Source organism: Lichenostomus cassidix, chromosome 17 (genome assembly GCF_008360975.1).
Source record: "Lichenostomus cassidix isolate B80296 chromosome 17, HeHo_3.0, whole genome shotgun sequence".
NCBI classification, from domain to species: Eukaryota; Metazoa; Chordata; class Aves; order Passeriformes; family Meliphagidae; genus Lichenostomus; species Lichenostomus cassidix.
Genome location: NC_139497.1, coordinates 7,179,698 through 7,207,648, shown reverse-complemented (window position 1 = coordinate 7,207,648; position 27,951 = coordinate 7,179,698). Strand labels below are relative to the sequence as shown.

At 47.3% G+C, this 27,951-nt stretch overlaps 2 protein-coding genes across 2 annotated transcripts in view; one reads left to right on the top strand and one right to left on the bottom strand.

The window, feature by feature from the left end:
• ASTN2 (astrotactin 2) overlaps positions 1 to 3,589 on the bottom strand; it is a 370,770-nt gene extending 367,181 nt beyond the window's left edge. Inside the window, exon 1 of the mRNA XM_085077209.1 lies at positions 2,663 to 3,589. The gene's annotated coding sequence lies outside the window, so the exon portion shown is untranslated. The remainder of the gene's footprint in view (positions 1 to 2,662) is intronic.
• Positions 3,590 to 20,079: 16,490 nt separating this feature from the next.
• TLR4 (toll like receptor 4) lies at positions 20,080 to 26,226 on the top strand. Its single transcript, XM_085077204.1, has 3 exons — positions 20,080 to 20,344; positions 21,132 to 21,298; positions 22,395 to 26,226. The coding sequence occupies exons 1-3, from the start codon at positions 20,240 to 20,242 to the stop codon at positions 24,652 to 24,654; spliced, it is 2,532 nt and encodes an 843-aa protein (XP_084933330.1). The 5' UTR covers positions 20,080 to 20,239; the 3' UTR covers positions 24,655 to 26,226.
• The last annotated feature ends 1,725 nt before the right edge of the window (positions 26,227 to 27,951 follow it).

Here is a 27,951-nt window from a genome sequence, read left to right as displayed (position 1 = left end):
CACTCAGCCCCAAAGGATGACCTGGCTGGTGCAGGGGGAGCAGAGCTGGCTGTGCCCTCAGGAAGGGAAGCAAAGCTCCCAGGACAGCTCAACCACAGCAAATCCAAACCCTCCCAGAGGTTATACAAGTCCAGCAAGGACAGGAGTGCAGCCCTGACTAAACAGTTCTGTGTGAAATGACACGAAGTTGTTTTGAAGCTCTTCTGTGAGTGATTGATCTCCTGTAACAGGACATGTGCAATTAGCCAGCAGCTCTGCTATTAATAACTATCCCCGAGCGTGTGGATGAAATGAATTGGTGTCTCTGTGGATTATTGCCTTTCTCCATCTGACACGTCTCTAGATGAGTGATACAGAACAAAAAGGGAATTTTAAGAGTATATAATTGAGTGTGTATTAGGGTTTATGAAGAGATTCCTACAATAACTGTCATGTTCCACCTGATGGAGTAGCTGTTATGTGAACATGCCAAAGAACCACTTTCCTTGCTGTGATCTTTGTTCTCACTTGCTTTGCCTGCATTATCTGAAAATCTCCTTTAGCTGATGCCACTGAATGCAGCCTGAGTAATGACTTGAGTGCAAAATAAGGACAGAAATAAAGAATGAGGTGCACACTTACTGTCAGAGGCCTCAAACTGGGCACCAAAGTGAAAGCAGGCCCAGGGTTTCAGAGACAGAAAGCTTCTGCTGCTTCCACCAGTGACAGATCCTCTGGAAAGCAGGACACCTGGATTTATATCCTGGTGGAAAGTGAAGGTCCAGGCACCACAGCACTGCCAAACCTCTGCTCCATCAGCAGGGGAGGCACTGGGAAGAGAATGAAGGCATGGAGGGATGCAGGGACTTGCTTTGTGTGGCACAGCAGGAGTGGCACCACCAGGAAAGGAACTCTGGGTGTCCCAGAGCCTCAGCTGGACAGTCCTGGCAGGGCTGTCCTGTTGCCAGGGTGAGGAAAAGGGATTCCTCAGAAATGAAAACTTACCTCTGCTCTAAAAAGCAGTTTTGTGGAGGATCCAGCAAGGTGGAAACTGAACCTTTATGTGGCAGTTAGTGGCCTTTGCTGAGGGTGTGCTGGAGCCTCGTGACCCCAGGACAGCACTGTCATCCTGCCATGACAATTTTGTCATTGTTTTGTCACTGTCCCACTGACAACAAAAGCTGTGGGGTCACCCCATGCCAGGGGAGAAGGGAGAGGTTTGCTTTCCCACTCTCTTTGAGGCCTTGCTCTGTCACTGGCCTTCTCAACAGAGATATCTGCTGCTCTCACCTAGGTGCCAACAAAATGTCTTGGCTCTGGGAGTGACAATCCTGTTGGGATTCGGTGGTGTTGGGGTGCTGTCATCACATTTACATCCAACAGCACTGAGAAAGCTCTCTTTGCATCCCAGCTCTCCCATCACCAGCCCAGACCTTTTTCCATGGTTGCCCTGGATTTTTCCATTCTATTTTCTTTCTCCAGCCTTACTTCTCTTTCCCCCTCCATTTTTCAGTTTGGCTTGTCACACACACATGGAATCACACCCTCAATCCTCCCAGAGCCACAGGCCTGCCAGCACATCTCCAATGCAGTGGGGCTGAGGGATGTCCTGTCACCTCCTGCCCTTCCCCATCCCCTCTGCCCTATTCCCCCCTGATCTATTGCAAAGGACAGGTAACCTCAGCCAGAAAGATGGATGCCACAATTACATTCCCCTTTCCAGCAGCTCTTTCCCCTCGCCTCTCCCTGATGGAAATCGTGGGCAAGAAAAATCTATTATTACTCTCCAAATCATATCAAATATTTATCAGGGTAATTCTCTAGTTATCACCACCGATTGCAAGCCTCAGTCACGTACTAAATCTTGTTAGTGTCATCCCTGGGAACGTGGCTCGTCTGTCTCTGAGTGCTGCACAAACCAGGCTGCCCCGGGGGAGCTGGGCTGGTGGGAAAGCTGTGGAGGAGGAGGGGAGGTGATCAGAGAGGGGAATGAGCTCCCCAAATGCTCCCAGGGCATGAGGTGAGCTCCACTCAGGAGGCAAGGGCAGGGCAGGCAGGTTGGCTGTGGGGAGGGGAGGTCAGCTGGGCTGACTGATCTGATGGTGAGGCTCAGATAAACTCATTCCTAGGGAGGAACTGTCTGAAACAGACCCAGAAAGAGGTGTATTCACTTGCCCAAGGCTGTGTGGGAAGTCAGAGCAGAGGCCAGAGCAGAGCTCAAGGTTTCTGGCTATAATGATTGTTCTTCTTGGGGCTCTGTGGCTGGCTGGGAGCAGCTCAGTCCTGGGGGTTCTGTAAGTCAGGGCAACCTTGACATCCTGCAAAGCCTCCCCTTCCACCCACCCTGTGCAGGACTAGCAAATGCAGCCACTCGAGCTGGGCTTTTGTTGTCACAGCTCTTGGCACCAATATGTTTCCAGATTGTACCTATTTTTAAACCCTTTATTGGGTCAGATCTGGACAGCTTGGAGACTTCAGCTCTTCCCTCTCTCTACCCCTGTGCACACAACTTCGTGCTGCAAAGGGAAGAAATGAGCAGCAAATTTCCTCTGCCAGAACCAATCAAGCTGGCACCTGTCATCAGCATCACAGCAGCTATAAAATATTTAATTTCTTAATGATGAATTGGCAGATTGTTTAAAAAAGACAACAAGGAAACAAAGAAAAGGAAACAGACACTCACAATCTGCAGTCACACTCTTTGCCAGGCTGAGCCTTTGGAGCTGATAGCAGGAATGTGTTTTTCCATCCCAGTTACCTGACAGGGTTGTCTGTTCATAAAGCCCTGCTGGTTGTTGTGGGGATTTTCCTGCTCAGTCACTGGACCCTCGATTTACCATCCTACTGTTCCACCACTGATTCCTGATCACACTCAGCCTTCAGAGGGGCATTTTTTTTCAGAAAACAGCCAAACAGCTTCTCAGTGGCACAGATTTTACCTCCTGCAGTGCTGCACACTGACATAAGTAAGAAAAAATAATGATCAGGCTAGGTCAGAGCACAGGTGCATCCATCCAGGTATTCCAGTTCCAGCAGTGACCCACAGTTCATGTTTTGGGAAATGTCTAGGAGCAATTCAATCATAAAGTGCTTTTCTCTTACAGCCTCCAGCAATCTGCAGCTCAGGGAGATCTTTGTGGTTTCTAGCTCCAACTGGAATTTTCTTCCATGAGCTTGCCTAGTCATTTTTTTAAAGTTTTGCAAACTTTGGGCATCCACAAAAATCTTCACTCAAATAGTCCCATGGTTATTGTGTGAAGCTGAATATCTTATTTTGTTTTCAGCATATCTCCTGCTAATTTAACTCGATGTTCCCAGCTCCTGCATTAAAAAGACAGTGAAAAATCATTCTCTCTTCACCTCCCATCCCCTGTACATGTTTGGCTCACAAAGCAGGGAGAGGCAGAGAGATGCCTGGGTTAATGGAGAGCAGGATGGGGAATTTGCAGTGGCCAGTGTGATTCCAGAGGATGTCAGCTTGTGTGTGCCCACAGATTCCTTCTGCCTCTGGTTCCTACAGCTGTGAGCTTGGAGGGGAGCCAGAGTCCTCACCTGTGCCGTGCTTTGTCTGGAAATTCATAAGGTGATGCTGGTGGGAGCTACCTAGAGAAATCCTGTAAATACAAGCAAGAAAACTGCCTGACCAAACTGTATCCTGTTTTGCAAATATTGTGATATTTAGTGGTGTTTGGGTGGTTTTTTTTTTTTTTGTTTTATTAACTCCTAAGCCCTGTTATTGGGACCTTTTAATTACAAGAGAGCCATAAGGTCTCACTAAAGCAAACACAAACTTCCATCCATCACAGGAAAAAAAAAAAACCCCAAACTGGAAATAAGCTCTAACAGCTTATGAAAGCCTCCTGAACCCCGGGGGAAATGAAGAGGAAGGGAACATTTTTCACTTAGCACCATTTATTATTTTTAAGCCGGTCTCATGACGGGGAGCAGTGACGCTGCTCAGCGGTGTGACCAAACCTACACTGTTCCTCTGGACTGGGGAGATGGGCAGCCGTGGGTGGCTGGCTGGCAGCTCTCAGGCAAAGCCTTCCTGCTTCCTCCTCTGCCTCTCCCGGCAGCAGGTGGGGATCCAGGGCTCCAGCAGAGCTCCTGGTGGGATGGCAGCATCGATGGATATCCAGGGTTGTGCAGCATCTCAGCTCGACCCACCAGGAGATACCAGCAGAGCCTCAGGCTCTGTCTGCTTTGGTGAGTTGGTTTAGCCCTCCTGTGTAAATACACAAAACAAAAGCTCCCTCCTTCCCACTTTCACAGGAGCTTTCCCACTCATACAGGACCTGCTTTCCAGGGAAATTCAGGGGATTTAGGAGCACTGCCCATCACAGGGAGCAGGTGACAAAGTGATCCGTCCCTCCTGTTGTGGTTCTGCTCCAGGGCAAGGCAAGTCTCCTGAAGCCTCCTGCAAGTTCTCTGAACCACAGAGGATGTTTCCATTGTGCTTTGGCACAGGGATAAGATGAAATCAAAGCTCTTTCCCCTGCTAACTTTTGGTCTCTGTCTTCTCTGTCTTCTGCCGCTGGTGTTTAAAGAGAAGTTTGCTCCACTGATCCTGCCAAATGTCTCTTTGGAAGCTCTGCATGGAAAACATCCTGCTTATCTCTAATCAAAGCTGGGTTTTCTCTGCCTCTGGGCCAAAACATTGCAAGAGGCTTGGCCCTAGTGGGAGTAGTGGATGCTGAGCAGTCGAGCTGCCTTTCCAGGCATGGGAAGAACCCAAAAAACCACCTGATCCCACCGTGCCCCCAGCTGCAGGTTTTTGGGGTGTGGAAGGGGTGGTTAAGAGCAGCCCAACAGCTCTGAGCTGTTTGCTATCTGACGCAGCACAGGCAGCCTGGAGAGGCATCACTTTCCCAGCTATTAAAATAGATCCCACTGCCAGCAAAAAAACCTGGGAAGTGTGACTCAAAAGTGGGGGAAGGAGAAGGGATCGGGCTGATCAGCAGCTAGACACCCACATCAGGACAGCAAAGCAGCAGAACCAGTTGCATCCCACCCTTGTCAGCGTGGCTCAACACGTGCTGGAGAGGGAAGGGACTGGGGGAAGAGTTGGCTGTGGGAAGTTTTTGGCTGTGGGAAGTTTTTGGCTCACATGGGAGAGATGTCTGTGGGATGGGCAGTGCCAGAGTCCCCTGAACTACAGGGCTTTGCCATGAAACTTTAATAAAGAGCTTGAGCTTGAAGAGATTCTCTCTCAGTACCCAAAATCAGCCCTGGACACTGCTCTGAGAGTACCTCTCTGCCCTTGACTCCTTGCCAGCCATGCCTGGCTGGAAACCTTCCTCCAGATGGAGCAGGCTAGGAAAGGTGTGGAGATGCAAGGAGGAAGGAAATATAAATGTATGAGCTCCTCTAATTGTATGTTTTTGTTGTCATTTAGACGGCTGTAAGATGAATAAAATATTGAGTAAAAAATGAGTAAAATGTTGTGATTGCACTCTAATAATTTTTTTCATCCACTTACGCTGGCACATATTTCCTCTGAGCAGGAATTTTTGTCAGAATCTGGTTGGAGCAGATCCTTTAGTTTATTATTTGATTGCAAAGAACATACTTTCTCCCAAATATCTTTTTTTTTTTTTTTCATTAAAAAGTGACAACTGAAGGTGGTCAGCCAAAGCCATGTATTGCAGTGAAGGCAGAGCTGTGGTATGAGAGGGAAAACAGGAATATTTTGGGTGCTGAGGTGGGAGCATCACCAAAACTAATTATAACACTTCCAGCCTAAATACTTTGGCTCCTTGTTAGTTGACAGGATGGGGACCTGCCATGGCTGGAGCAGCTTTTTTATTAAGCAGCAAGAAGGGCCTTCTAGGAAATCCCCAGGATAAGGAATATTCCCAGTGAAACAGAGGGCAAAACCCCCATTTTCCTCTGCATGGCTCCTTTGCTGAGGGATCCTTATTGATTCCTCTCTGAGATGTCCATAGCCCTCAAAGCCCTGCTGGGTCTGGGGCTGATTTCAGTCCTGTGCTGAAGGACATTGATTGCTGAAACATTTGGTCACTCAGAGCTGCTCAGCCACCTGCACATGTGGTTTTCACCAGAAAACTGTTGTTTTTCGGCTGGTTTTAGAATTATGAGGCAGACATGGTTAAAGGGGTAAAAGGGTTTTAATTCGGTATTTTAATAGGATTTAGGTGCACAGTTTTTCAAAGGTGGAAGACGTCCAGATGCACATTTCATATAATGTGTATACAACTTCTAGCAATATTGCAAATTAGCATATTTGTTTAGAGTTTTTCTAAACAAAAAAGCTTAATAAATGAAGTAATGCTTCTTTATTTTAAGAATTTTCACCCTAAATGAGGCTAGAGCCCTGTTCATAAAATCTATTTCATAGAGAAAGTTTCAACCAAGGTTGAACATCGAGTTTTGAGATAGCATAGAGCTCTCTGACTTCTTACTGTGAATGTCTGGCCTTTCTTCCTTGCAGAATTCCAAAACTAAGCTAGATGGTCAGGCTACAAAAATTACAAGGATAAGGCTGCAGAGAATATATAAAGGGTACAGAAAATATAAAAAAAGGTTGTATAAAATATATAAAAGGGTGTATCAAAAAGAAAAGGCAAAACCATCAGGCATCATTGTGGTGAGAGCAGGGACAGCAGGGACAGCAGGGACAGCAGGGACAGCAGGGACAGCAGGGACAGGGAGGTTTAGCTGTCCTGCAGGCTGTGGCACAGAGTGTCTGTGCAATGTGCACCTGCAGCACATGATGGCACTGCAGGAGCGCAGAACTGAACTCTCCTCTCCTCTCCTCTCAGCTCCTTAACCCCTCCACGCAGCCCGAGCTGCTGCAGGTGCAGCTCCAAGGTGTACGCGGAGCTCGGGGGATGCTGCACCCGGAGTTCTGCTCTTCCCAAGCAAGGAAAAGCTTTCTGGAGCGGGGATCCCCCCTGTCCTCGGGCCCAGAGGGGACACACCGCGGCCCGAGGGTGTCACCGGGCTGGCATCTCCCAAAATGCGCGTTTGCTGCTTCCCCCCAGCTCAGCACACCTGAGCTCTTCCCTCCTTCCCCAAAGGGATGAGCTGCTCCCAGCCAGGCACGCAGGGCTAATTCGGGCAGCGTGTCCCAAATTCCTCCAGCACCGAGGGAAGCTGGGCTGGCTCAGCCAAATCTCTGCGTTCACCTCCTGAGCTCCCCCAGGCACTGAGTTGGGCTCCAAAAACGCGCTCTGGTCGCAGTGAAACCCCGGGACAGGTCTTGCATGATAATGTTCTGCTGGGCTGCCAGCTGGGTTTTGGAAGAGAGAGAGATAGAGAGAGAGAGAGGAAATTCGTTACTTTGCCTGTTCCTGAAGTTGCAGATCCTCCAGCCAAAAACCAGGGAGCACCGTAGGGATGAGCAGAAAAGCTGCTGCAGCGTTTCCATATAGAACAGGCTTTTTCCTGAAATAAGCCCTGCAGGAGAGAAACTCTGGGAAAATATCGGGAAGTGACAATCCCGGTGTTTATCTGTTCTTATCTACAAAGGTTTGGAGAGGTGTAAATGCAGCAAGTTCTGCTCAAATTATTGTCAGATCGAAAACAGTGTGATCAGCCTTTGCTAGAGATTGTCTGGAATTATCTGGTGGGCACAAGGTGGATGGCTTGGCTTTTCCTCCTCCTGTTGTCCCCACAGGAAAAAAGTTCTCAATAAGACTTTTCCACAAGCAGGAAGAAATATATGCAGGAGAAAAAAAGCCACTCAGAATGTATAAAAGAGGTAGGGGAAAAAGCCCCAATTCCAAGAGGGGGTTTGATTCCTGCAGCTCTTGTCCCTCTCTGTGGATGGAGCACTCTTTATTTGCTATCTCCCTGCTGTAAATGCAGCTGATTGATTTTCTTTCTGTTCCTTCTTTTGCACTTGTTTATTTTAATAAAGATAGATTTATTTTATTTGGAAGCCTGAAGCAAAATGTTCCTGTGTCTCCACCCACCCTTCTGGCACTAAGCGCTGATGGTTATTTCAGTGGTTATAATTTGATTTCTGCCTCTCCTGCTGGGCTGATGTGAGAGAAACAATATTTAGAGAAGCTGATTTTTAATTTTATTTTTTTTTTTTGGAGTAAGGGATACAGAGGCTGGGAGTGGTGTGGGAAGGGGGAAAGAGAATCAGCAAGAATGCACTCACTTTTTCTAAGCATTTTATTTCCAAGTTTGCAATCTCTGATGGGCAAAAAGGACAGGGTAGCTCAACTCATCCATTGCTCTCTGAAGGATGCAGAGTGATGCATTTTATGGGTGTTTTTGTGTTATTCTTGGTCTTTTGCAGGGACTTCTCGTAGCTGCTCTTTACCAATGATTTCAGGTTTGTAGCCTGATAATCTCTTTTGCAAGGGGAGAAACTGAGGCACAGAGTAGTAAATCAGTAGTAAAACAGTAGTAAATCAGTAGTAAAACAGTAGTAAATCAGTCCTTTTCCCTTCAGATCACCAGTCACCAAGAACAGTGTCAGGAGCAGGCACAAAGGGCTGATTTCCAAATCCAGGGTGTCATCAACACACACAAACCACCCACTTCAGCACTGCCAGATCTCAATTAAACTCAGACAAAATGAGATTTTCACTCCTGCTTAGCAGCCAGACCTTGAGCAGCAGATATTCCAAATAGTTCAGCTACTCCCCAGCTCTTGGGGCTTCTCAGAGAAAAGCTCCTGTATTTCGAGAAGAGAAATATTTTTTTTTTTTTGGCAGAGAAAAAAAATCTGACCCTTCATTTCGAGACACAGAATAAAAACTTGTCTATCACTTTTTTTCTACTTTTTTAAAGAATCAGCGTCCCTCTTTTTCCTTTTGTCTTTGATTTTTCTGGCTTCCAGAAAAAGGGCTAGAGAGTGCCTCTGTGCATAGCTGAAGATAATAACTTAGCTAAATTTTTTTTCCCTCTTTTAAAGTATATATCAAGATTGCCTGCTGCACAGTTTACATTTCCTGCTGTGGAGACAAATACTTTAATTAAAATGGGAGGAAAAAAAAAGCCATGCAGAAAAAGAAAAAGCCTCTGTGAAAAGAATCCTAAGAGGTTTGAAATGGGCAAATGAAGCCCTTTGGCAGCCAGGCTGCATTTTGCATACACACAAATATAAATATTTGGGACTATTTTGCTCAAGGCAAGGAGGGAGGTGTTGGTGAAAGCCATGCTTTGAGAAAGACCTTTTTTGAGGAAAGGTCTCAAACTGCTTGACCTTCACCTCCTCCAGGACAGATGGAATGGCTTGGGTTTAGGTAATTATGTTTTGAGAATAAGAAGAAAACAGATTTTCTAAATATTTTGGCCATTTCTCTTCACTTCAGTGCAAAGCATTAAATGAATTCCCTGTGCTTGCTGTATTGGATTATGGGACTCCTTGTACCTGTTCTCCCTCCCTGGGCTTCAGCTTATCCTCAGGGAAATCCCAGCAGCAGCAAAGAGCCAGAAACTCCTCAATGCACCAGGCTGATCCTGACTCCAGGGGCAGATGAGAAAGATGGGAAGCTGAAAACACAAAATTACTGCTCAGACCTGAAGTTCTTCCCCCAGTGTGGAGTTAGGGGCTGAAATAATCACATCTGAGTTTGGCAGAGCAGGAAAGGAGGGAAGCCCTGGTTAAAAGGGAGAGTGCAATGTAAGTCTGCAAGGTTTGTCTGCAGGAAGGGTGCCAAGAGAACTCTTTCCTGGCATTTTTAAGCCTGTGAAGGGTTCTCCTCTCCCACGCCTGCTGTAGGTCTACAGCCAGCAGAGATCAGCTTGTTCTCTCCGAGATATTTCTGGGAAACACTCCCAATATCTTTTCCCTGCAGTAAATCCATTCACTCAGGGAAACACCCTGCCTTCCCAAAGCACACCAAGCTCCCAGGGCTTCCCCTTTAAAGCCAGCCACTGGGGGATCTCTGGAGCTCCTTGGCATGACCAGGGGAGCAGCAGCTGCCAGCCCTGAGCTCCAGAGGGTGGCACTGAGCAGTAGGATTTGCTTGGATGGATTAATCAGACTTCCCAGGATCTTTTTCCAGGCCGGGGTATAGGTGGATTGAGAGCATCACAGTGTGCTTGGCCCTGCTAAGCTGGGATTTGCCTCGAGCTCATTGAGATAATGAGGTGATCACCATCAGATGGGGAAGCTGAACTCTCCCTTTCTGCACCATCCCTGGAAGAGAGCAGAACATTGTCCCTGCTTTCCACCAGCCTGAACCAGCGATTGTCTCTCTGAGCTGTGATGCTGTCCCTGTATAATTAAGGCTGTCAGTCAAACTCAGGCACCTAAACACCATCAACTCCACAGCTTAGCAGGGCTGATCACAGGACTTCAGGGCTTGGCAGTCAAAGCAGAAACTGCAGGCTCTTCTCCCGTGTTGGTGGGACAAACTGTGGGGCTGGGAGGAGGAAACATCCCTGGGAAATATTTGGGTGCCTCCAGTGCTGCTGGATGGCTGGGACTGAAGGTCCTATGCAGGTGGTGGGATGAGCTGCACTGATCCTGAGCACCTTTTCTGGCCCAGAGCCTGATTGTTGGGCTCAGGGTGTTGGTGGGACCTGCCAGGCAGGGAGTTTTGGAGCTTATCTACTGCCTTGACAGGGCAAAGCACCCAGAAGAGCAGGGAGAGAAGGGCTTGACCCACCCAGCTCCTCTCTTCTTCCATGGTTTCACCTGGCAGTGGCTGCAGGGCTGGGCAGGGCAGATGGTGAGCAGCAGGATGGAGCAGAGTCTGTGCCAGGGAGATGCCTCAGCTGGACTGCAGTACATTCCCTGGGGCTAGTGGTCACTTCCAGAGTGCCTGCTGGCCATCCCACAGCCTGCTCACTGCCTGGCTCTGTCTGGAGCAGCAAATGAGGCTCACCTGAGGCCAAGGATTTCTAAAACTCAAGCTGTCCAAGGTCCTGAACAGCTGGACATAACTGTCAGTAGCTCTCCATCTGTTTCCACCTAAATTCCTCTGAAAATAAGCCCTTTATGTGTTTGGGAAGGGGGAACAGGGCTGGCTGTTCATGGAACTGAAGTGTCCAGGAGCTGGGAGATGGGAAAATATGTTCATGAGCTCAAAATCCTGCACTTCTAGACCTCTTTAAGAGACCTCCTGTGCTATCACTGATTCCCAGGGCACAATCTGAAAGCCTTTAGGAAGAGGAAGTAGGAAATGAACTTGGTTTCTTTCAGAGAAATGTTTGTTAGCCATTCCTGGTGTGTCTGGGGAATTTTGCTGAGAGATGAATCAGTGTCTCAGTGGCTGCTGATGGGTGGCAGCCTGGGGTTTGTGTGCAGATAAACAGGGAAGGAAATTGGGTTAAATTCAGATAAGTGTTGCCCAATGGCATCTGGATACCATTCCAAGGGAGCCAACAGGCCAGCAGAACGTGGGATGCAGACAGTGAGGGAAATGTCCCCTGAAGGACAATCAGGAGAAGATGCACTGTCGAACTGATGAGCACACAGTGAGGCTTTGTCATGGCTGTCAGGAGCTCTGTCTTGACATGAATGAATAAATGAAATTAGAAATGGAACTGGAATCCAGCCCCCCTCTCCTCTTGTGAGGAGAAGAAGTGGAGGATGAATAAGTGGGGGATGAATACGTGTTCCCCAAATGTGCACTGAGAGAGGAATGACCAGATATAAAACACTGCCTTAGGTTTGGAGCCCTGCTCCTACCAGGGAAAAAAAAACTTTTCTCCCCCATCCCAGCATGCAGTGTCATTCTCATTCCAGCCTGCCCCAGCACCATTCTGCAATTAAGTCCCTTGTCAGAGCTGTATTCCTGTCCCTGGTTCCAGACCTCAGCTACCCTGGTTCTCTGCTGATGAGCAGCTGTGCTGTATGAACCTCTCACATGTGTTCCACTGCTCTCCCTGCCTGAAGACCATTACTGATAATTAGTTAGTGTAAAATGAGAGGAATTTTGTTTGGCATTCCTCAAAACACTCACAGCTCTCTGGCCTGGGGCTGGCTGTTACACCCACTGCTTCTGGAGCACAGCTTTCCCCATCACTGCATGATGGAGGATTATTTCATTAATGAATCTAATGATACTTTGTCTTTGTTGCTGACGATCTTTGTGGCGGTGCTGTGCAATCTTTAATTAACTTTGAGCCTGCCAGGCACTAGGAGGATGTTGATAACCTGCAACAAATGCAGGAGAAGCTGGAAGGCCTGGCTTGGTAAAATAACTTTGTCCAAGGTCATATGCTGACTCCAGGTTTGATGCCAAGTCTCCTGGTGAGGCAACGCTGTAAAAAAAGGACATTTTGCACTAAAAAGTGTAAAGTGGGGTAATCCAGGAGGGGAATGTGAAGTGCTTGGGGGAGCAGGGAGCGTGCTGAGGAGCCTGGTGGCTGCACTGCTCAGTCCCACGGCTCTTAGGGCAGTGTTTGAGTTGGCATTTGGCCGTGTTGGCTTTGCGTGAGCAGGAGCTGCTTGTGCAGCACTCGGGGCAGGGACAGGCATTTGATGTGTGGATTAAACTGAGGTGTCACACAGGGCTGCCAGCAGGGAATACACACACAGAGGCACGTGGAAAGGGGGGAGATGCAGAGACTTTGTACAGGCCCTGTCGTGGATGTGGATTTGTTAAAAATCTGTGATTTCTTCCATTCAAAGCTTTTTGATTTCCATGGAGCTCTGTGTTTTAGCAACTCTTCACCTTCTGCAGCACCTTTTCATAAAATGCTGCTTGTTTGCATTTTGGGGGTGCTGTCCATACATCTGTCCAGTTTTATTTGTATATATTTTTAAATATTAAGTGTGGTAGAAGCTGCTGGTCCCAGCAGCAAAGGTGTTGCTGGTGTCAGTGTTGTAAAAGCACGAGTTTGAAATCCTGAACAGATGCTTGTTCTTTCCCCTTCCCAGAGATCTGCCACCACGGGAATCATTGCTTTGGACTGAAACCTTCCATATGTGCCCAGAGGTCAGTGCTGAAGCTTTGGTTACCCTGGAAACCAGGACAAAACTGCGCCAAGCCATTATTGCAATATGGGTCACTAGTGGAAAAAAAAGAGGTAGAAAATGCCTCCCCTTCCAACTAAGGTGTTTTCCATAGGGGAACCTATAGGTTTGAGCAGCTCACAGTTTGTCCTGTCACGTGTGGGGTGGGAGATGAAGCCCTGAGATTCAGAGCACTTTGTTGGCCTCTGGTGATGCCTTAAGAATTTTTAGCTTCTATTCTTCATGTATCTGTAGCTTTGGTGTGTAGTTCTAGACTTCATATAAAATGCTTAAAACCTCTTTTCCCAGCATTTTAGACAAAACAATACCTCTCAGTCTCTCAAGGACTCTTTGCTGCCTCAGAGCCACAAAATATGTAAACAACAGTGAACTGTGGGGAGCAAGCTTGGGGTGATTGACATCATCAGCTGAAGGTGTAATTGGAGAACTGAGGCTCAATATGTTAATAGACAGAACTTTTAAAATGTGAAGAACTCATGGCTCACTGTCCATTTTGGGTGTAGCCTCTCAAGTAGGCTCTGTCTGCCCTAAATGTACCTAAAGGCCTTTAAAGAATTCATCTGCCTTTTATTCCCCTAACTCTGTCTGGCCTCTGTTTTAGGAAGCTCAGTTTTGGGCATCACTGTCATGTGTGGGGTGGCAGATGAAGCCCTGAGGTTCAGAGCACTTTGTTGATCCCTGGTTTCCCCTGCTGGCTGCAGTGCTGGAGGCTGGGATGTTGCACAGTCCTTGGGCAATCCCCTCCTGTTTTGTGAGCCTTCAGTTCTTTGGGAAAAGCACCAGAATGAGATGCTAAACCCATCCTGAGTCCCTGAGAAAGGGAGGGGCTGTGGGTGTCATACCTGCCATGGGATTTCAGATTGTTTCCTAAACAAATTGGAGTGAGGGAAAGTCATACTCATCCCTTTGGAAAAGGGCCAGGTTGAACAGTCAGAGTTTTCAGTGATTTGCTAATTGTTGGGAAACATTACTGTCTGCAGGAAGCCAGAAACATTTCTTTCATTGTTCTGGTTGAGCATAAATGCACTTTTGGCTTCAAAGAGTTGACACTGTCTTGTGGGAGGGAGATTTCGGATGAGGACAGGTGAAAATTACCTTCATATCTCCTCTGAGGTCTTCCCATGGCTTCATGACCCTTCTTTCTTTTTTTTTTTTTTTTTTTAAATTGTTTTCCTTAGCATGCTGTCAGAACTCCCCATGTCTCTTCCAGCTTGTTTTAAGCACAGAGCCACCCTGCCAAGTCTTGGTGTGCTGGACATCTTCCACATTTAAGAAGCCACCTTAAACCAACACTTGTGCTTGGCTGGCTCTTGTCCTTATTCCACCTCTGGAGCCACATCATCCCATCCTCTTCTGCTTTCTTCCAGGATTCTACCATGCCATATTTCCTCTTTTCTTCCCTCATATTTCCCCTTTTCTTCTTCCATTGCTGCTTTCTTCCTGGCCTGTCACCTTTGTGGGTTCACCTCAGTTGCTGCCTCTCCAAATTGCTACCCCTACCAGCAGAAAGGACCTCCAGTGATGGATTTCACTCCTCCCAGGTGTTCATTGGGAAGAAGTCTCCTCCTGCACAGCTATTAGAGGGCAAACCCTAAAAGTGGGGTTGGTTTGGCTCAGCTCAGGCTGCACCTCTGCCAGCAGCTTCATTTGGGGTGTGGGAACATCACTACAGCACCCCTACAACTGCTGTGTCCATGGGAGGTGAAACTTCTGCTTTTCCTCACATTTCCTCCTCCCCTTTGCTGCAGTCAGGATGTCAGGGCACTTCCTGTGCCCTTTGTGTCACTCCTTTTCCTGGGTAACTTCCCTTCTGGTATCTCAGCCCTGTTCCTGGCAGCTCTTGCAGAGGAGAAAAGCCTTGCAAAGTGAGGGCCTTGCTGCCCTCCTAAAATCCCTGCTCATTTCTGTTCCTTTGGCTAACTAGAAAAGCATTCTGGGAATGACTCAGCTGAACTAGAGGTGAAAAACAAGTTGTACTTTGTGAAACTATGATTAGAATCAATCAGTGCTCACACTGTGGGGCTGTGGTTGGTCACACCTGATGCTGTTCCTATCCTGATCTATAGTGGTTAGTTAAGCACATTTATTGTGCGTCACAAGTATGTAAACTGATAACAAACTAGCAATTTAAAAAACCCTGGATTTTACAATAAAGTGTTTTCACCATCCCATCGTGGAGATCGTGTGTTTAACGCCACAGACAGCTTTCCCTGCCTTGTGACCTGCAAAGGGTTAATGCCCTCACTGCTATTCCCTCCTGGCTGCCTGGTTCCTCCTCTGCTGGAAATGAGCTGGTTTTGTCCTGGCTGGTGCAGGCAACTCAAGGCCAAAGAAATGCTGACAAAAATCCCCCAAAACGTGCAAATGTGAACTGAGATTGAGAGAAAAGGGGTGTTGTTTGAATAAATTCCTCTTCAACAGGAACACTGCTTTGGCTTTTTCTCTGTGCACAAATAATTCTTTGTTCTCCAAAAAAGCACATAACAGCCACACAGGTTTTGTGGATTCCCATATACAGTGTTCCAAATACAGGCAAACCTGCATCTGCATCTGGCTCAACCACTCTGTCAGAATTTATTGCTTTGCAAGTAATGGAAGTGGGCTCTCAGCAGTGTGGACAATTAATATTCCATGTTCTTCTCCTGATAAATGGCATAAAAATCTTAATGTCTGGGAGCTGATGTCTAAAGCGTGCTGTGAACTGACCCCGGGGAGGGTTTGCATTTTCTCTCTGGGTAATATGTGCACAAGAACTTTGCCATGGCTTGCAGGAGCTGGCTCTGCACTTTCTGCTGCAGCCATTGCAACATTTTCCTGTGGTGCAGTGTCAGGTCATGGCAGTGAAACCACAAACATGAGGCTCAGGAGTCTCAGCACTGGTCAGTGCCTGTGGCAGTGCTCTCAGAACTCACAGCAAGCAGCTCTGCTACAGCTTTTCACCCTTATGTGATGGTTTTCCTTCAAAACAGGGAGCTGTAATCTCTCATTAGAGCTACCCCTCGTTTCAAACTTTCCCAGAGTGTCACAACAGTGCTGGAGGGACTTGATATTTAACCATGCTTCAGTCCCCAAATCAGCCTTTCTTGTGTCCAGTTTAAAAAGTCTGAGCTCTGCAGTGCTCCATGCCCTACACACCTTTCATGTGTGATACTCTGAATAAATCCCTGTCCTACAGAGCACTCGTTGTTATTAAGAAAGTGGAGGAAAGGAGGTAGAATAAGTAGGATAAGGCAAAGCCACAGTAATTCAAAACATATGTAAATCAGGCTATGAGACACCATAATAAGGATGTAATGGAAGGGAAAAGAAAAGGAGAATAAGTCCTATTGTTGCTTCAGTAGCAAATCGGTGTGAGGTGGCCAATCCACCTTTCTCAGGTCTGTGGGAGGAATTTACACTCCATCTGAGCACAGTTTGTTCCATGCCATGGCACTGTGACACCCTCACATCCATGGTGACAGTGACTCCCTGGATCTGGCCAGCCCAGAGGTGACCATGGGTCATCCCAGGCAGAAGGACAAGGTGCTGCTGGGCTGTTTGGTGCCAGCCTGCCTCTTTCCAGGGGTCTGGGGAGCTCCACTGTCACTCACTGCCTGTCCATGAACGCTTGGCAGGCGAGGCTGGATGCCTCCACCATCTGTGTGAAATCCTTCCAGCCTTTTAGATGAAACATTGACTTCAGTCAAATGCAGGGCTCCTAATGACCTGACATCGTCCATATGGAGTAGCTGCCACAGATAGTGACTATCTTGACACTGATTAATCACTTCTTCTAGCAGTGTATTTGTCCCTGGTTTCTTGACACAGTTCTTCCCTAATAGCTTTGCAATAGTTCTGGGGTATTCATATGACCTTGGCTTTGGGGAATAACCCATCTGATGGCACACACTGCCTGCTTTCCTGTAGGCTTGGCTGATTTTCATGGAGCTAACCTGGACTCTGGCTTTTGGGTTGTTTTCTCCTGTCCCCTGTGTGCAGCAGTGTCAGCCCTTCTCTGGGATGGGGAACACCTCAGCCGTGCTGAGATCTGCCTGGGGCCACCACTGGCCATGGGCTGGGCTTGGTCTGTGCTGTGCAGCATGAAGAGACTCTGATTGCATCTCCATGTCCTTCCTTGACAGCCAGAGGCCTGACAAGCAACCTGCATTACTGATGCTCCTTGCTCTGGAGCTGTCACTGGAGTCAGTCACTGCTCAGAGAGGAGAAGTGACACTGTCTGACACCCCAAACTGAGTGTGGAGTTCCTCAGTCTGAGTGTTGTCTTCTTCAAAGCCAGGAGATCCAGAAGCAGAGGCAGGAGGCCTTCCAGGCTGATCTTCCATCAGGAGTGAGTTGTGGTTTCCCCATCCCTGGAAGTGTCCAAGGCCAGGTTAGATGGAGCTCTGAGCAAGGCAGGGGGTAGGAATGAAATGATCTTTAAGGTGTCTTCCAACCCAAACCATTCTGTGTTTCTGCTATTCTATTATTAGATCCACATCACATGGGGAAGCATCATAAGTGAGAGTTACAAACACGAAGCCTCTCTAGGACCTGTTGTGATGAAATCAGTGTCTCATCTCCCTCCCCAGCCTTGCTGCTGGGTTTGTGTGCTCCAGCTCTGGCTCTGTGCTGTGGCTGTCAGGTCAGGAAGGGGTTACTATGCAAGGCAGTGACTCACCAGTTCCAGGAAGCAATGTATTCGTGGAACGTGCAGCAAAAAAGATCTTAAAGATGTTTTCAGGTTATTTTTTCCCCCATTTTTTTTTCCTTGTAATTTGTATAAATTGTTTTTTTCCCAGCAGAATGGCAGGGAAAATTCAACATGCTGTTAAATTTGTGCCACATTTCCTGTCACTCTGCCTTTCCACCCAGACAATGTTTCAGACCTAAACTGGTGAGTGACTTGCTGAGTGTAAGGACTGGTGAGGTGTCAGGTGAATCCCAAGGATTGGGAACTGCCTGGACCCCCTGAGCCTGAACCCCTGCTGCAAAGTGACTGATTTCAGCCTAACCCACCACAGGTGAGTGCAAAGCCAAGTTGACACCATGATATTTACATAATATCACAGGAAATACATGGAAAATATAAGGAAAGGACATGAGGGCAGTGCTGCAGCCCATCTGAGAGCAATTCTGGGTCTGATGATCACAGAAGCTGCATATACACTGCCTGCTGTTGTGTTCCTTGTATTATAATAATGTTCAGGAGGAGAAAGATTACCTGTGTGTGTGTTTTTGGAAACACAGATTCTCTGTAACACCTCTTTGCTAAGAGATCTTCGATGATCCCACCAGTAAATTGCCAGAGCAGTGAATCATGTTTGATTTTAGCTGTTATTCTTGTCCCTTGAAGTCATTCCAAGCAATACTTTTGGTTTTTGTGAGCAATTACACAGACATTATGGCTTTCTCTACATTGCTGGGTGCTGGCTGAGCAATATGAAGTTAACCAGCACTGATTTTCTAAACTGGTGAATGGGTTTGATCTGCTAACTTGCATGTTTTCTGCTTGTGCCCCATGCTTTGCAGTGTCTGTGGGATGTGTCCTTGAACAAATTACTGTGTGTTGTCACACTGTCCCTGTGACAGCAGCAGCTCCTGCTCCGAACGCCCTTCAAGCTGCACTTCCCACTTGACCTCTGAGCGTGGCTCTGGGAGGGATTTTGTGATGCTCCCAAACTCTTCAGCATCTCCAGTAAGTCTCCATTGAAATGGTAATTTCTGGAGCATACTTCAGGCTCATCTCAGCTTTAGATAAAAATTAAATGTGGATTGCCTCATTCCGCATATTGAATGCTAAGGGATGCTCTCATTTGTTCTCCCTGCAGACACATGATGCTCTGCCAATTTCCTTAATCCAGGCACAGAAGCAGTCAGCAATTGTTTCCATTCACTTTTGATTCCATCTATAAAAGGAAATACCTGCAATCACCAGAGGCTTTTCAGAGCAGGGATTTTGTAGAACTTGTCCAATTTCAACAAACTTTTTGTCTGCTGGCTTAATGGGCACTATCTGGCTGCACATCAGGGTGTCGGTTTTAGCTCCCATTGTGCTGCCATGTGGTTTTTTATCCCAGAGATCATCAGTTATTTTAGGATTTCCCCATCTCTCCCTGGTCCTCTACTAACCTGCCAAAAAGTCCAACCCCCATCCCTTGAAATGTTCTAAACTTTTCTTTGTAAGTGGATTGCTCACCGAACTGATATCGCAGCTTGTATTTAATATTAATTTTCACAGACTTTCATGAGTTGTCACACTTCATTCCATCTTCCTCTAGACCCATATTCCACCCTTGTCTCATTTTTTTGCCACTTCTCTGTCTCTGAGGTGTTGATAACACCCAGCAAACCTATGGCTGGATCCCCAGTAACATTTCTTAGTTATCTCCACGAAGACAGGAGGAGATACATGAATGCACGACCATTTATCAGAGTAAATGAAGGCAGGGAGCTTTATTCGAAGGCTCACAGCTGACTTAAATTAATATTGCCCACTGTGATGTTTTACAAAGCTTTTCCCTGAAACAAGAGCCTGTACTGGGAATTCAGCATGGCATTTTGTAGGCAGGCATTAGACACAACTTCAGGGCTGAGCAGGGCAGGGAGCAGCTCTGAGCCCAGCTCAGGGTGTTTGTGCCTCTCCTTTCTGCTGCTCCCAGCAACTTCCCCCATAGGAAGGGTGGGGAAGGGTGGAATGTCTGTGACCACAACTCTGACCACTCTGAATTCCCTTGTGCCTGGCCATGGTCCTGCAATCATTGTGATCAAGGTCCAACCTGATGGATAAAACCTGGATGTTTGCTCACAAGAGCTCAGCCACAGACCAACCTCTGCTCACCTGGCTCAGGAAAACCTCTGCTACAGCTGAGCTCTTCTCCAGTTCCTGCCGGGGCAGGGAAGTTGGGGACATGGCAGGAGTGCAGGCAGAGTCACTCTAACCTGTGCTTTTGAATTAAGGGATGTGGAGCATGAAACTGGGCTCAGAATTGCACAAAATATTCCTCTTTTTTTTTTTTTTTTTTTTGGCCAATTTGATGTGAGCTAATCAGAGGCAATCAAGTCAAGTGACACTGTTGCAACCCATATTCCTCTTTAATTTCTAGCCCAAACTGTATCTGTCATTACTTCTTTTTTTCTTGTTTTTTTTTTTTAATTTTTTTTTTACATCTTTAAAAATGAGCAGTTCACCCAGAGAATGTCTAAAGGCAAGGCAGTGACCAAGTTTCACTTCCCCTCTTGCTCTCTGCAACTCTCAGAGATGTGCAATGATAAGCAGGACTGAGGAAACGCAGTTCCTGGCACCGCAAGAGGATTCTCTCTCCAGGTTTTTCTCTCCATGCTCTTTTCTCCTGCACTCCTGACCTCCTGAAGATGCCCAGGAGAGGAGCTCTTCCTGAGGGGACACTCGTAGTGCTGCTGCAGTTGGTGTTTGTCCCATCCCTGCTGGCAGGCTGCCTCCTCAGCCCCTGTTTGGAGGTACGTGAGCTCCGAGTGAGCACAAAACCCTTCTGTTTCCCTGGTGCAACTTTTCCCTTTGCCTGAGAGATTTGTGCCTCAAGCCTGGAAGTTGTCTTAGGAAAGCCCAGCTTTTTTTTCCCCATGGTTGTTACTAAGGTGATTGAAGTATTTGAAGTAAAATCTGGTCTCAAAAACATCTGAGAACCAGAAACAGCAAGAATCTTTTCTTCTCGTGGGCTTTCTGTACCTCTGAGGGTGCTGCAGTGATTGGAATAGATTATGTTTCCCTTGGAGAAGATCCAAACCTTGTCTGTAATTCCTACAAAACACAGATTTTCGCCTGATTCGTGCAGTAGAGTCAATTCACCAAGTAGCTGACCCTGACCAGGTACCTTTTATAAAGTTTTGCTGACAATGATTTGCTTGCAGAATAACTTTGGTTTGAGCTGCAGGGGAAAGAGCTGAGAGCTGGTGCTGGACATGCAGGGCATCCATGAGTTCTTGTCCTGCTGGCTCTCTCTAAGGCTGCTGCTGGTTCATCTGTAGCCTCAAGGAATATTTTCCTGTAGTTCTGTCATTGCTTCAATCAGCAAGAAATGCAGCTCTTCCCAGGGAGTAGGACTGGTTCTATCAGAACTAGGAAAGGTGCTCAGGAAATAAAGGATTATTTACAAAAAAACAGGGCAGATAATTTAGAAATGAACTGCAAGGGGAGTCATTCTGCTCCTGCTTTCCTGGCAGTGTCATTTTCTGGCATTTCATGAAGAGCAGATGCTGCCTGTGATTGGATCTGCCTCTGTTACAGGTCACCCCGAACACGACTTTCAGATGCACTGGACTGAACATCTCTGGAGTTCCTGAGGGAATCCCAAACACCACCCAGAACCTGGACCTCAGTTTCAGCACTCTGAATTCTCTGGGGTCAAATTATTTTGCATCAGTCCCTGAGCTGCAGCTTCTGGATCTTTCAAGGTAATGGGATCTATTATGTGGACACTGGTTCATTTTGCTTCACCAGCTGGGCTATCATCATAGTGGCTGATTTTGGGGTCTGTTGGTCTTGGCTGTTTATTTTTTTTTCTTTTTTCTTGTGGTTTTATCCCCGTGTCTGTCATTTTGCACATCCCCATGGTGAAGTGATGTGCAGCTTTTAGTCCAGTCACACCCTCCACACAGAGCTGGGTCTGTCAGTCTGATCTTGTAGGTTGGGATGTGAGAAGGAGGAGGAAGATGTTTTACTTGTCTCTGAACAAGAAAAATGTCAGCCTTTTCACTGTTACAAAAACTCTGAAGTGGAACATCTTGGGTGAGCTGTTTCTCTAATCACAGTTAAAAAAAAAAATAACACGAAGGTACATTCATTTTCTAAAATGCTGCTTTAAAATATCAACATATTCTCTTTTCCCTTCTCCTCACATATCTGGGGGAGGAGATGGGGGAGGCTTATTAGCAAATTTGAATTGATGTATAATTTCCATTGACTTCAGACAACAGTTTCTCTGGGTAAATTGTTTCACTGAGAAATGTCACTCAGTCCCGTCACAGCTCCAAAGTGGCTGAGTGGCAGAGTGTGCCTGGATTAATAAACTAATTCTGCTGGGATTCGCTGCAGAATGGATTTGGGTCTCAAATTCTGGATCTTCCCACATGAAGCAAACCTGAGGTGGCCACCCTCGTTTTTCCCTCTTCCTTTTCTCCTTCAGAGCCAGCATGGTCTGGGATCTGCTCCCTCTCAGACATCACCAGATATCAACTGAGATTGTGGCAGAGTTGTGAGCTTTGCCACAGCTGCACCACTCTGGTGCCCAGATGTGGCTGAGGTGACACTCTGAGGGCTGTGGGGGTGTAGGATGGGAGGGAATGCTGTATTTGGTTGTTTTCTCCATCAGTGATGGTCTTCAAAATGCCACTTTGGCCTAAACAGAAAGCTAGAATTCTTCTTTCCACAGCAAAGCCAAAGCAACCCCCAGCATGAGGCTGAGCTGAGGATGTCACATGAGATTTTTTCTCCATGAACAAGGAAGGGACAGTGTTTCATGCACTTTTATTTTCTTTCCCTGCCCAACAGGTGCCACCTCCGCTCAATAGAAGATAACTCCTTTATGGATCTCCACAGACTTTCCACCTTAATTTTAACAGGCAATTCCCTCCAGCACCTGGGCAAAGCAGCTTTCTATGGCTTAACATCTCTGAAAAAACTGGTGCTGGTGGAAACCAACAGAACCTCTCTGTCTGAGCTGCCCATTGGCCACTTGCACACTCTGCAGGAGCTCAATTTGGGCCACAACAGCATCACTTCACTGAAGCTCCCTGAGTATTTCACCAACATGACCTCCCTCAGGCACCTGAGCTTTTTCTCCAACAAGATCACATCCATCTCCAGAGGAGACCTTGATGCCCTGAGGGAAGGGAACAGGCTCAACCTCACACTGGTGCTTTCCTTGAACAACATAAAATCCATCGAGCTGGGGGCCTTTGCAGGGATTCACCTCGCTGAGTTGGCTCTCAGGTCCACTTTTGAGAACTTTGGAATGATGCAAACTTCTCTGCAGGGCCTGGCTGGTCTGCAGGTCAGCAGACTCATAGTTGGGGAGTTCAGTGACACTGAGAGGGTGGATGACTTCGAGGGAGGGCTCTTGAGGGGACTGTGCCAGGTACAGATGGAAGAGTTTGTGTTAATCTGCCTTGGGAGGTTTGAGGATAACACAGACACTCTCTTTAACTGCATAGGCAACGTCTCCACCGTTCGCTTGGTGGACCTTGGACTTAAGAAGATATCAGAGGTTCCCGTGTTGTCCAAAGTGAAGCACCTGGAGTGCAAGAAATGCAGTTTTGATGACGTGCCTGCCGAGAAGCTGTCGCTTTTCAAGGAGCTCAGAGTGCTTCGTATCACCAAGAACAGAAGCCTCAAAGACTTCAAGCGGGAATTTAATGGTCTCACTAACCTGGAGGTTGTGGATTTGAGTGAGAATAGGCTCAACTTTGGTCGCTGCTGTTCCAGTAAGTTTCAAAATTGTCCAAATTTGAAACACTTGAACTTAAGCTTCAATACAAATATCAGACTCAATGGAGATTTCACTAATGTGAAGAATTTGTTATATTTGGACTTTCGGCACACAACTTTAGTTGGTCCTGGCTCCTACCCTGTCTTTTTGTCCCTTCAGAAACTGATTTACCTTGACATTTCCCACACCAAAATTGAAGTTAAATCCCAGTGTACATTTTGTGGCTTGAACTCTTTGCGAGTGCTGAAGATGGCAGGGAATTCCTTTGAGGACAATAAGCTGGCAAACCACTTCAAAAACCTGACTCACCTCCACACCTTGGATATCTCGAATTGCAAGTTAGTACAGGTGGATCCAAGCACTTTTGATGCCCTCTCTGAGCTAAAAGAGCTGAACATCAGCAACAATAAGCTCCTAACCTTCGATCCTGGAGTCTACCAGCCTCTCCAAGCCCTCAGAGTCCTGGATTTCAGCAGAAACCAGCTGACTGTCCTGTTGGGCTCAGCCCGGGAAATCCTGCCTGACAGCCTGATCCTGCTGGACATCTCTCAAAACCTGTTTGACTGCTCCTGTGTGTACCTGGACTTCCTGAAGTGGGTCAGGGAGGAGCAGGAGCTGCTGCAGAACCAGGAGCTGATGCTGTGCCACACACCCTCTTACGTGGCCAACGTGAGCCTGCCAAGCTTTGACCTGTCCTCCTGCTATGTCAGTGCAGGCACAATTGTCCTCTCCATGGTCATGTCACTCTCTGTAGTGGTGCTTCTCCTCCTGATTTACAAGTACTACTTCCAGCTCTACTACTCCCTGGTGCTGCTCAGTGGGTGCAAACACTATGCAGAAAGAGGTAACACCTACGATGCCTTTGTCATCCACTCCAGCAAAGACCAGGAATGGGTGATCAAAGAGCTGGTGGAACCCTTGGAAGGAGGAAAACCTCCCTTCCACCTCTGTCTGTACTACAGGGACTTCCTGCCAGGGGTGCCCATTGTCACCAACATCATCCAGGAGGGTTTCCTCAGCAGCAGGAACGTCATCGCCGTCATCTCCAGTGACTTCCTGGAGAGCAAGTGGTGCAGCTTTGAGTTTGACATCGCCCAGTCGTGGCAGCTGGTGGAGGGCAAGGCTGGCATCATCATGGTGGTGCTGGAAGATGTGAATAAGGCCCTGCTGAGGCAGAGGCTGGGGCTGTCCCGCTACCTGAGGAGGAACACCTACCTGGAGTGGAAAGACAAGGAAATCAGCAAGCACATCTTCTGGAGGCAGCTGACAGGAGTCCTGCTGGAAGGCAAAAGGTGGAATCACGAGGAGGCAAAACTCATGTGAAGAGAAAGAGGGGATCCTTCTCTCCTCTCTCCCATCCTGGTCTGCACTGATGGATGCACTCAGAAGTTGCTGCTCAGTCAGAGGGAGTGGATGGAGGCACTGCCAAAGCACTACGGAAATTCCTGCCTTGCTCATCACCTCTCCTCGAGGGAATTTGCAAGTTGAGGAGTGACAAGAGCCAGAAGAGCTTCCTGAGCTCCGTGTTTGTCCATTGCTGTCCCCCACAGGAATCCACCCAGGTCTGGTGGGTCAGGAACAGAGTGACTGCTGTTACTGTCATCTGACTGCTTCTGAAAGTGGATTTGGGTCCTGAGGCCATTTACCCAGAGGAACTTCACTGTCTGTTGCTTTGGGTGGACCTCAGAATCTCATGGGGAGAGTAAAGAAATATGATTCTTGGCTCTGAAAATGGTGGGAAACAAAGATTGGATTCTGAAAGTCCTGTGTCTGCCTCTGTGGACACCTTGGCTCAGGGACAAACCCTCCAGAGAGCAATGGGGTGTCCTGGCAGCTGCTCAGGGAACCTCAGTAGTTTTGCCATCAGGGAGGGAAGGAAGTTTCTGTTGGTGGGAAATTTCCCCAATATGTTTCTTTCGGTTTTGTTTAGACCAAGACTAAATACTGAAACCATCACCTGAAACTCTTATTTATATCCAGATTATACAGCATTTGAGAGAGCAGTTTGGGAATTTCTTGGGGAGACAAGAAATGTTTAACACCTTTAAAGTCAAATATTTCTTTGCTCCAAGTGCTTTTCCTCACCCAGTGTTTCTGGATGTACTCTGGGACTGCCCTAAGAGAGGCAAAATTGAGCCTGAACAAAATGTTTTGATGTTTACAGCCAGCCAGCTCTAGGTTAAGCTTTTCCACTCTCTGGACCAGCCTTAATTCAGTGTTGGAAGGTGCTGCAGGAGCCTCCAGGGTTTCAAATGGAGTTCAGATCTGTCTGCTCAGCCTTCCCCAGGGATCAGCTGCCACCTGGAACAGGACTGGGTGGAGGAGTTTTGCTTTTGTTTTTGCAGGGAGAAGAGAGAGAGAAGAAAAGTGTGGGTTAGCTAAACTAAATGTATCCCAGCACTGTCCTGAACCATGGGATGGGAAGTCTAAATGCCATGGAATCATATCACAGAGCACTCCATCGATGTGTGGGATTTTGGATGGGGTGGGAGTATTACTCTCTGTTTACCAAAGGCTTTGGTCAGGATTAATCACTGAATTACTCCAGTTTTAAACTTGCAAATCCTTCTATAATCAATGATGTTCTGCAGAGGTAAAACAGAAGCAATTGGGCGGCAAATCAGATGTGATGTTTATCCAGAAGGAAGGGCTGATCCGGCTCACTTTCCTAAGCACCAGAAAGCAGCATTTCCACAGAAGTAGGATCAGGGATCAACATCAGACACTACTGGAAAGAGAGGGAGAGCCAATTCCAGCCCTTGTGCTGGCAGAAGTTGAATCACAGCTCCCTCCCCATGAGCTGTGTCAGACAACACTACAAAAACCCCACAGCCCTCCCTAAGCTTTCCTGTGACCCGTGAGATGAAGCTTTAATAAAACCAAGCTCAGCCCTGAGTTCCCTTGCCCCGAGAGTTTGTTTTGCATCTGCTGCTGTTCCAGCAACTCCCACAATGAAGTTCTCCTTACTTGTGCTGGTTTTGATGGGTCCTGCAGACCTTCCTGCTCACCTTTCCACCTTCCACCTCCTCCAGGGACGGAGGCTGCTGGAGCTGGTGGGGGACAGTAAACCAGGGCAGAGATCCCTGGATGGAGGCCAGAGGAGAGCCCAGAGGACAAAGCAAGCATTAGCCTGAGTTTCAGCAGCTCCAAGTTAAATTGGAAAACAAAAAGAGGAGAAATTAAATAGAGTGGGAGTTCCTGCTCCTGAACTGAGCAGCGCTGAAGCTGCATTTCTCCTTCACTCTTTCCCTCCGTGGCTCCTCTGCAAACAATTCAGTGGATGTGTATTTCTGGCACAAAGCACAGAGTCCTATGATTCCTGATTGTAATTATAACAATGAGTTTCAGAAAGCCTGCGAGTGGTTCTGGGCATTCATAAAAGGGATTTAGGACAGTATTGTTTAAAAAGTCAGTGGTTTTTTTTTGAATATCAAAGCCACTTTAGGAGAGCTGGAGAGGTGCTGAGACAAGGCTCCCACTAGTGCTATTTAAAAAGAAACTGGTCACTTGTTTTTCTCTTCCTATTCAGAGTCTCCACAGCAGAGGTGGAGACATGAGTTGCTCCAGGCTTCCTTATTGTCCAGGAAAAAAGCCACAAAAACCATCTCATCACTTCAGATGACCCACTGTGGTCCCTTGCAGCCTGATCCACTCTGTGATTCTGTGCCTGTCTGCTCCACGCTGAGGTTTATGAATCTGAGATGGACAACACTGTGTGAACAACTGTATTTTCACCATTTACCCAGCAGAGAAACAGTAGGTTTGTTTTTGGAAGGCTCAAAACAACTTTCCCCAATACTATGAATGGGTGAATATTGTGCTTCCCACAGAAACCCACGTGGCCATTTGCCTTCATCGTAGGAAGCAAATTTCCAAAGGAAAACTCAACGTTCTCACGTTTCCAAAGCTGCTGGTGTGCACTGTTTGAGGCTGCCTTCTCTGCAGCAAGTGGCTTTGATAGGATTTACTCACTGGGTGAAAAAATGAGCAGCCAGGCAAACACCCATGCAGGCCTGCATTCATCTCTGACATGAATACCTGAACATATTCCAGTTATTAAAGCACCTCTTTTACTCAGGTCACAGAAGCAGATGGAGACAAAGCTCCAAAGGGCTGTTGCCATTCCATTTGTAATGGGGCTGTGGCTGATTTCACTCTGAGCTTCGTGCAAAATGCCAGGACAGATGAGGCTCTGGAGTTCCTTGCCTTGTGGAGGGTGATGTCCCCAGGGGGAGGACATCCTGATATGCTGGCACTGCCACCAAGCTGTGCTCTGCAGCCCTCATTGGTGTGATTGCAGTTGTGGTCCCACAGTGCAGCAGAGACTCGATGCTGCAAACCAGAGCCATGTGCATTCCTTCCCACCTGGACCTGGCTGGCTGCAGAAAAAGGCTGTGAGAATGCTCCCCTGGCCCTCCTGAGCAGCACAGGCTTCCAGTGTCACTTCAAAAAATCAGCAAAACCATGAAAAGCAGCTGGTTTCCCTGGCCCGACTGACTCTTGACAGGAACAGGTTGAAACTTCTCAGGGAGAGGGTTTGTCCTTTGGGAAATGCTAGTTTGTAGGTGGTTTATGGAATTTAATGAGGTAGCACGGTGAATCTGTGGAATGGGAATTGTC

What these genes read in the sequence shown, in the direction of transcription:
- TLR4 (XM_085077204.1), top strand. Translation starts at nt 20,240, where the DNA reads ATGCCCAGGAGAGGAGCTCTTCCTGAGGGGACACTCGTAGTGCTGCTG. An exon ending in TCCTCAGCCCCTGTTTGGAG is followed by an intron (nt 20,345 to 21,131) that starts GTACGTGAGCTC and finishes CCTCTGTTACAG; the next exon opens with GTCACCCCGAACACGACTTT. An exon ending in CAGCTTCTGGATCTTTCAAG is followed by an intron (nt 21,299 to 22,394) that starts GTAATGGGATCT and finishes CCTGCCCAACAG; the next exon opens with GTGCCACCTCCGCTCAATAG.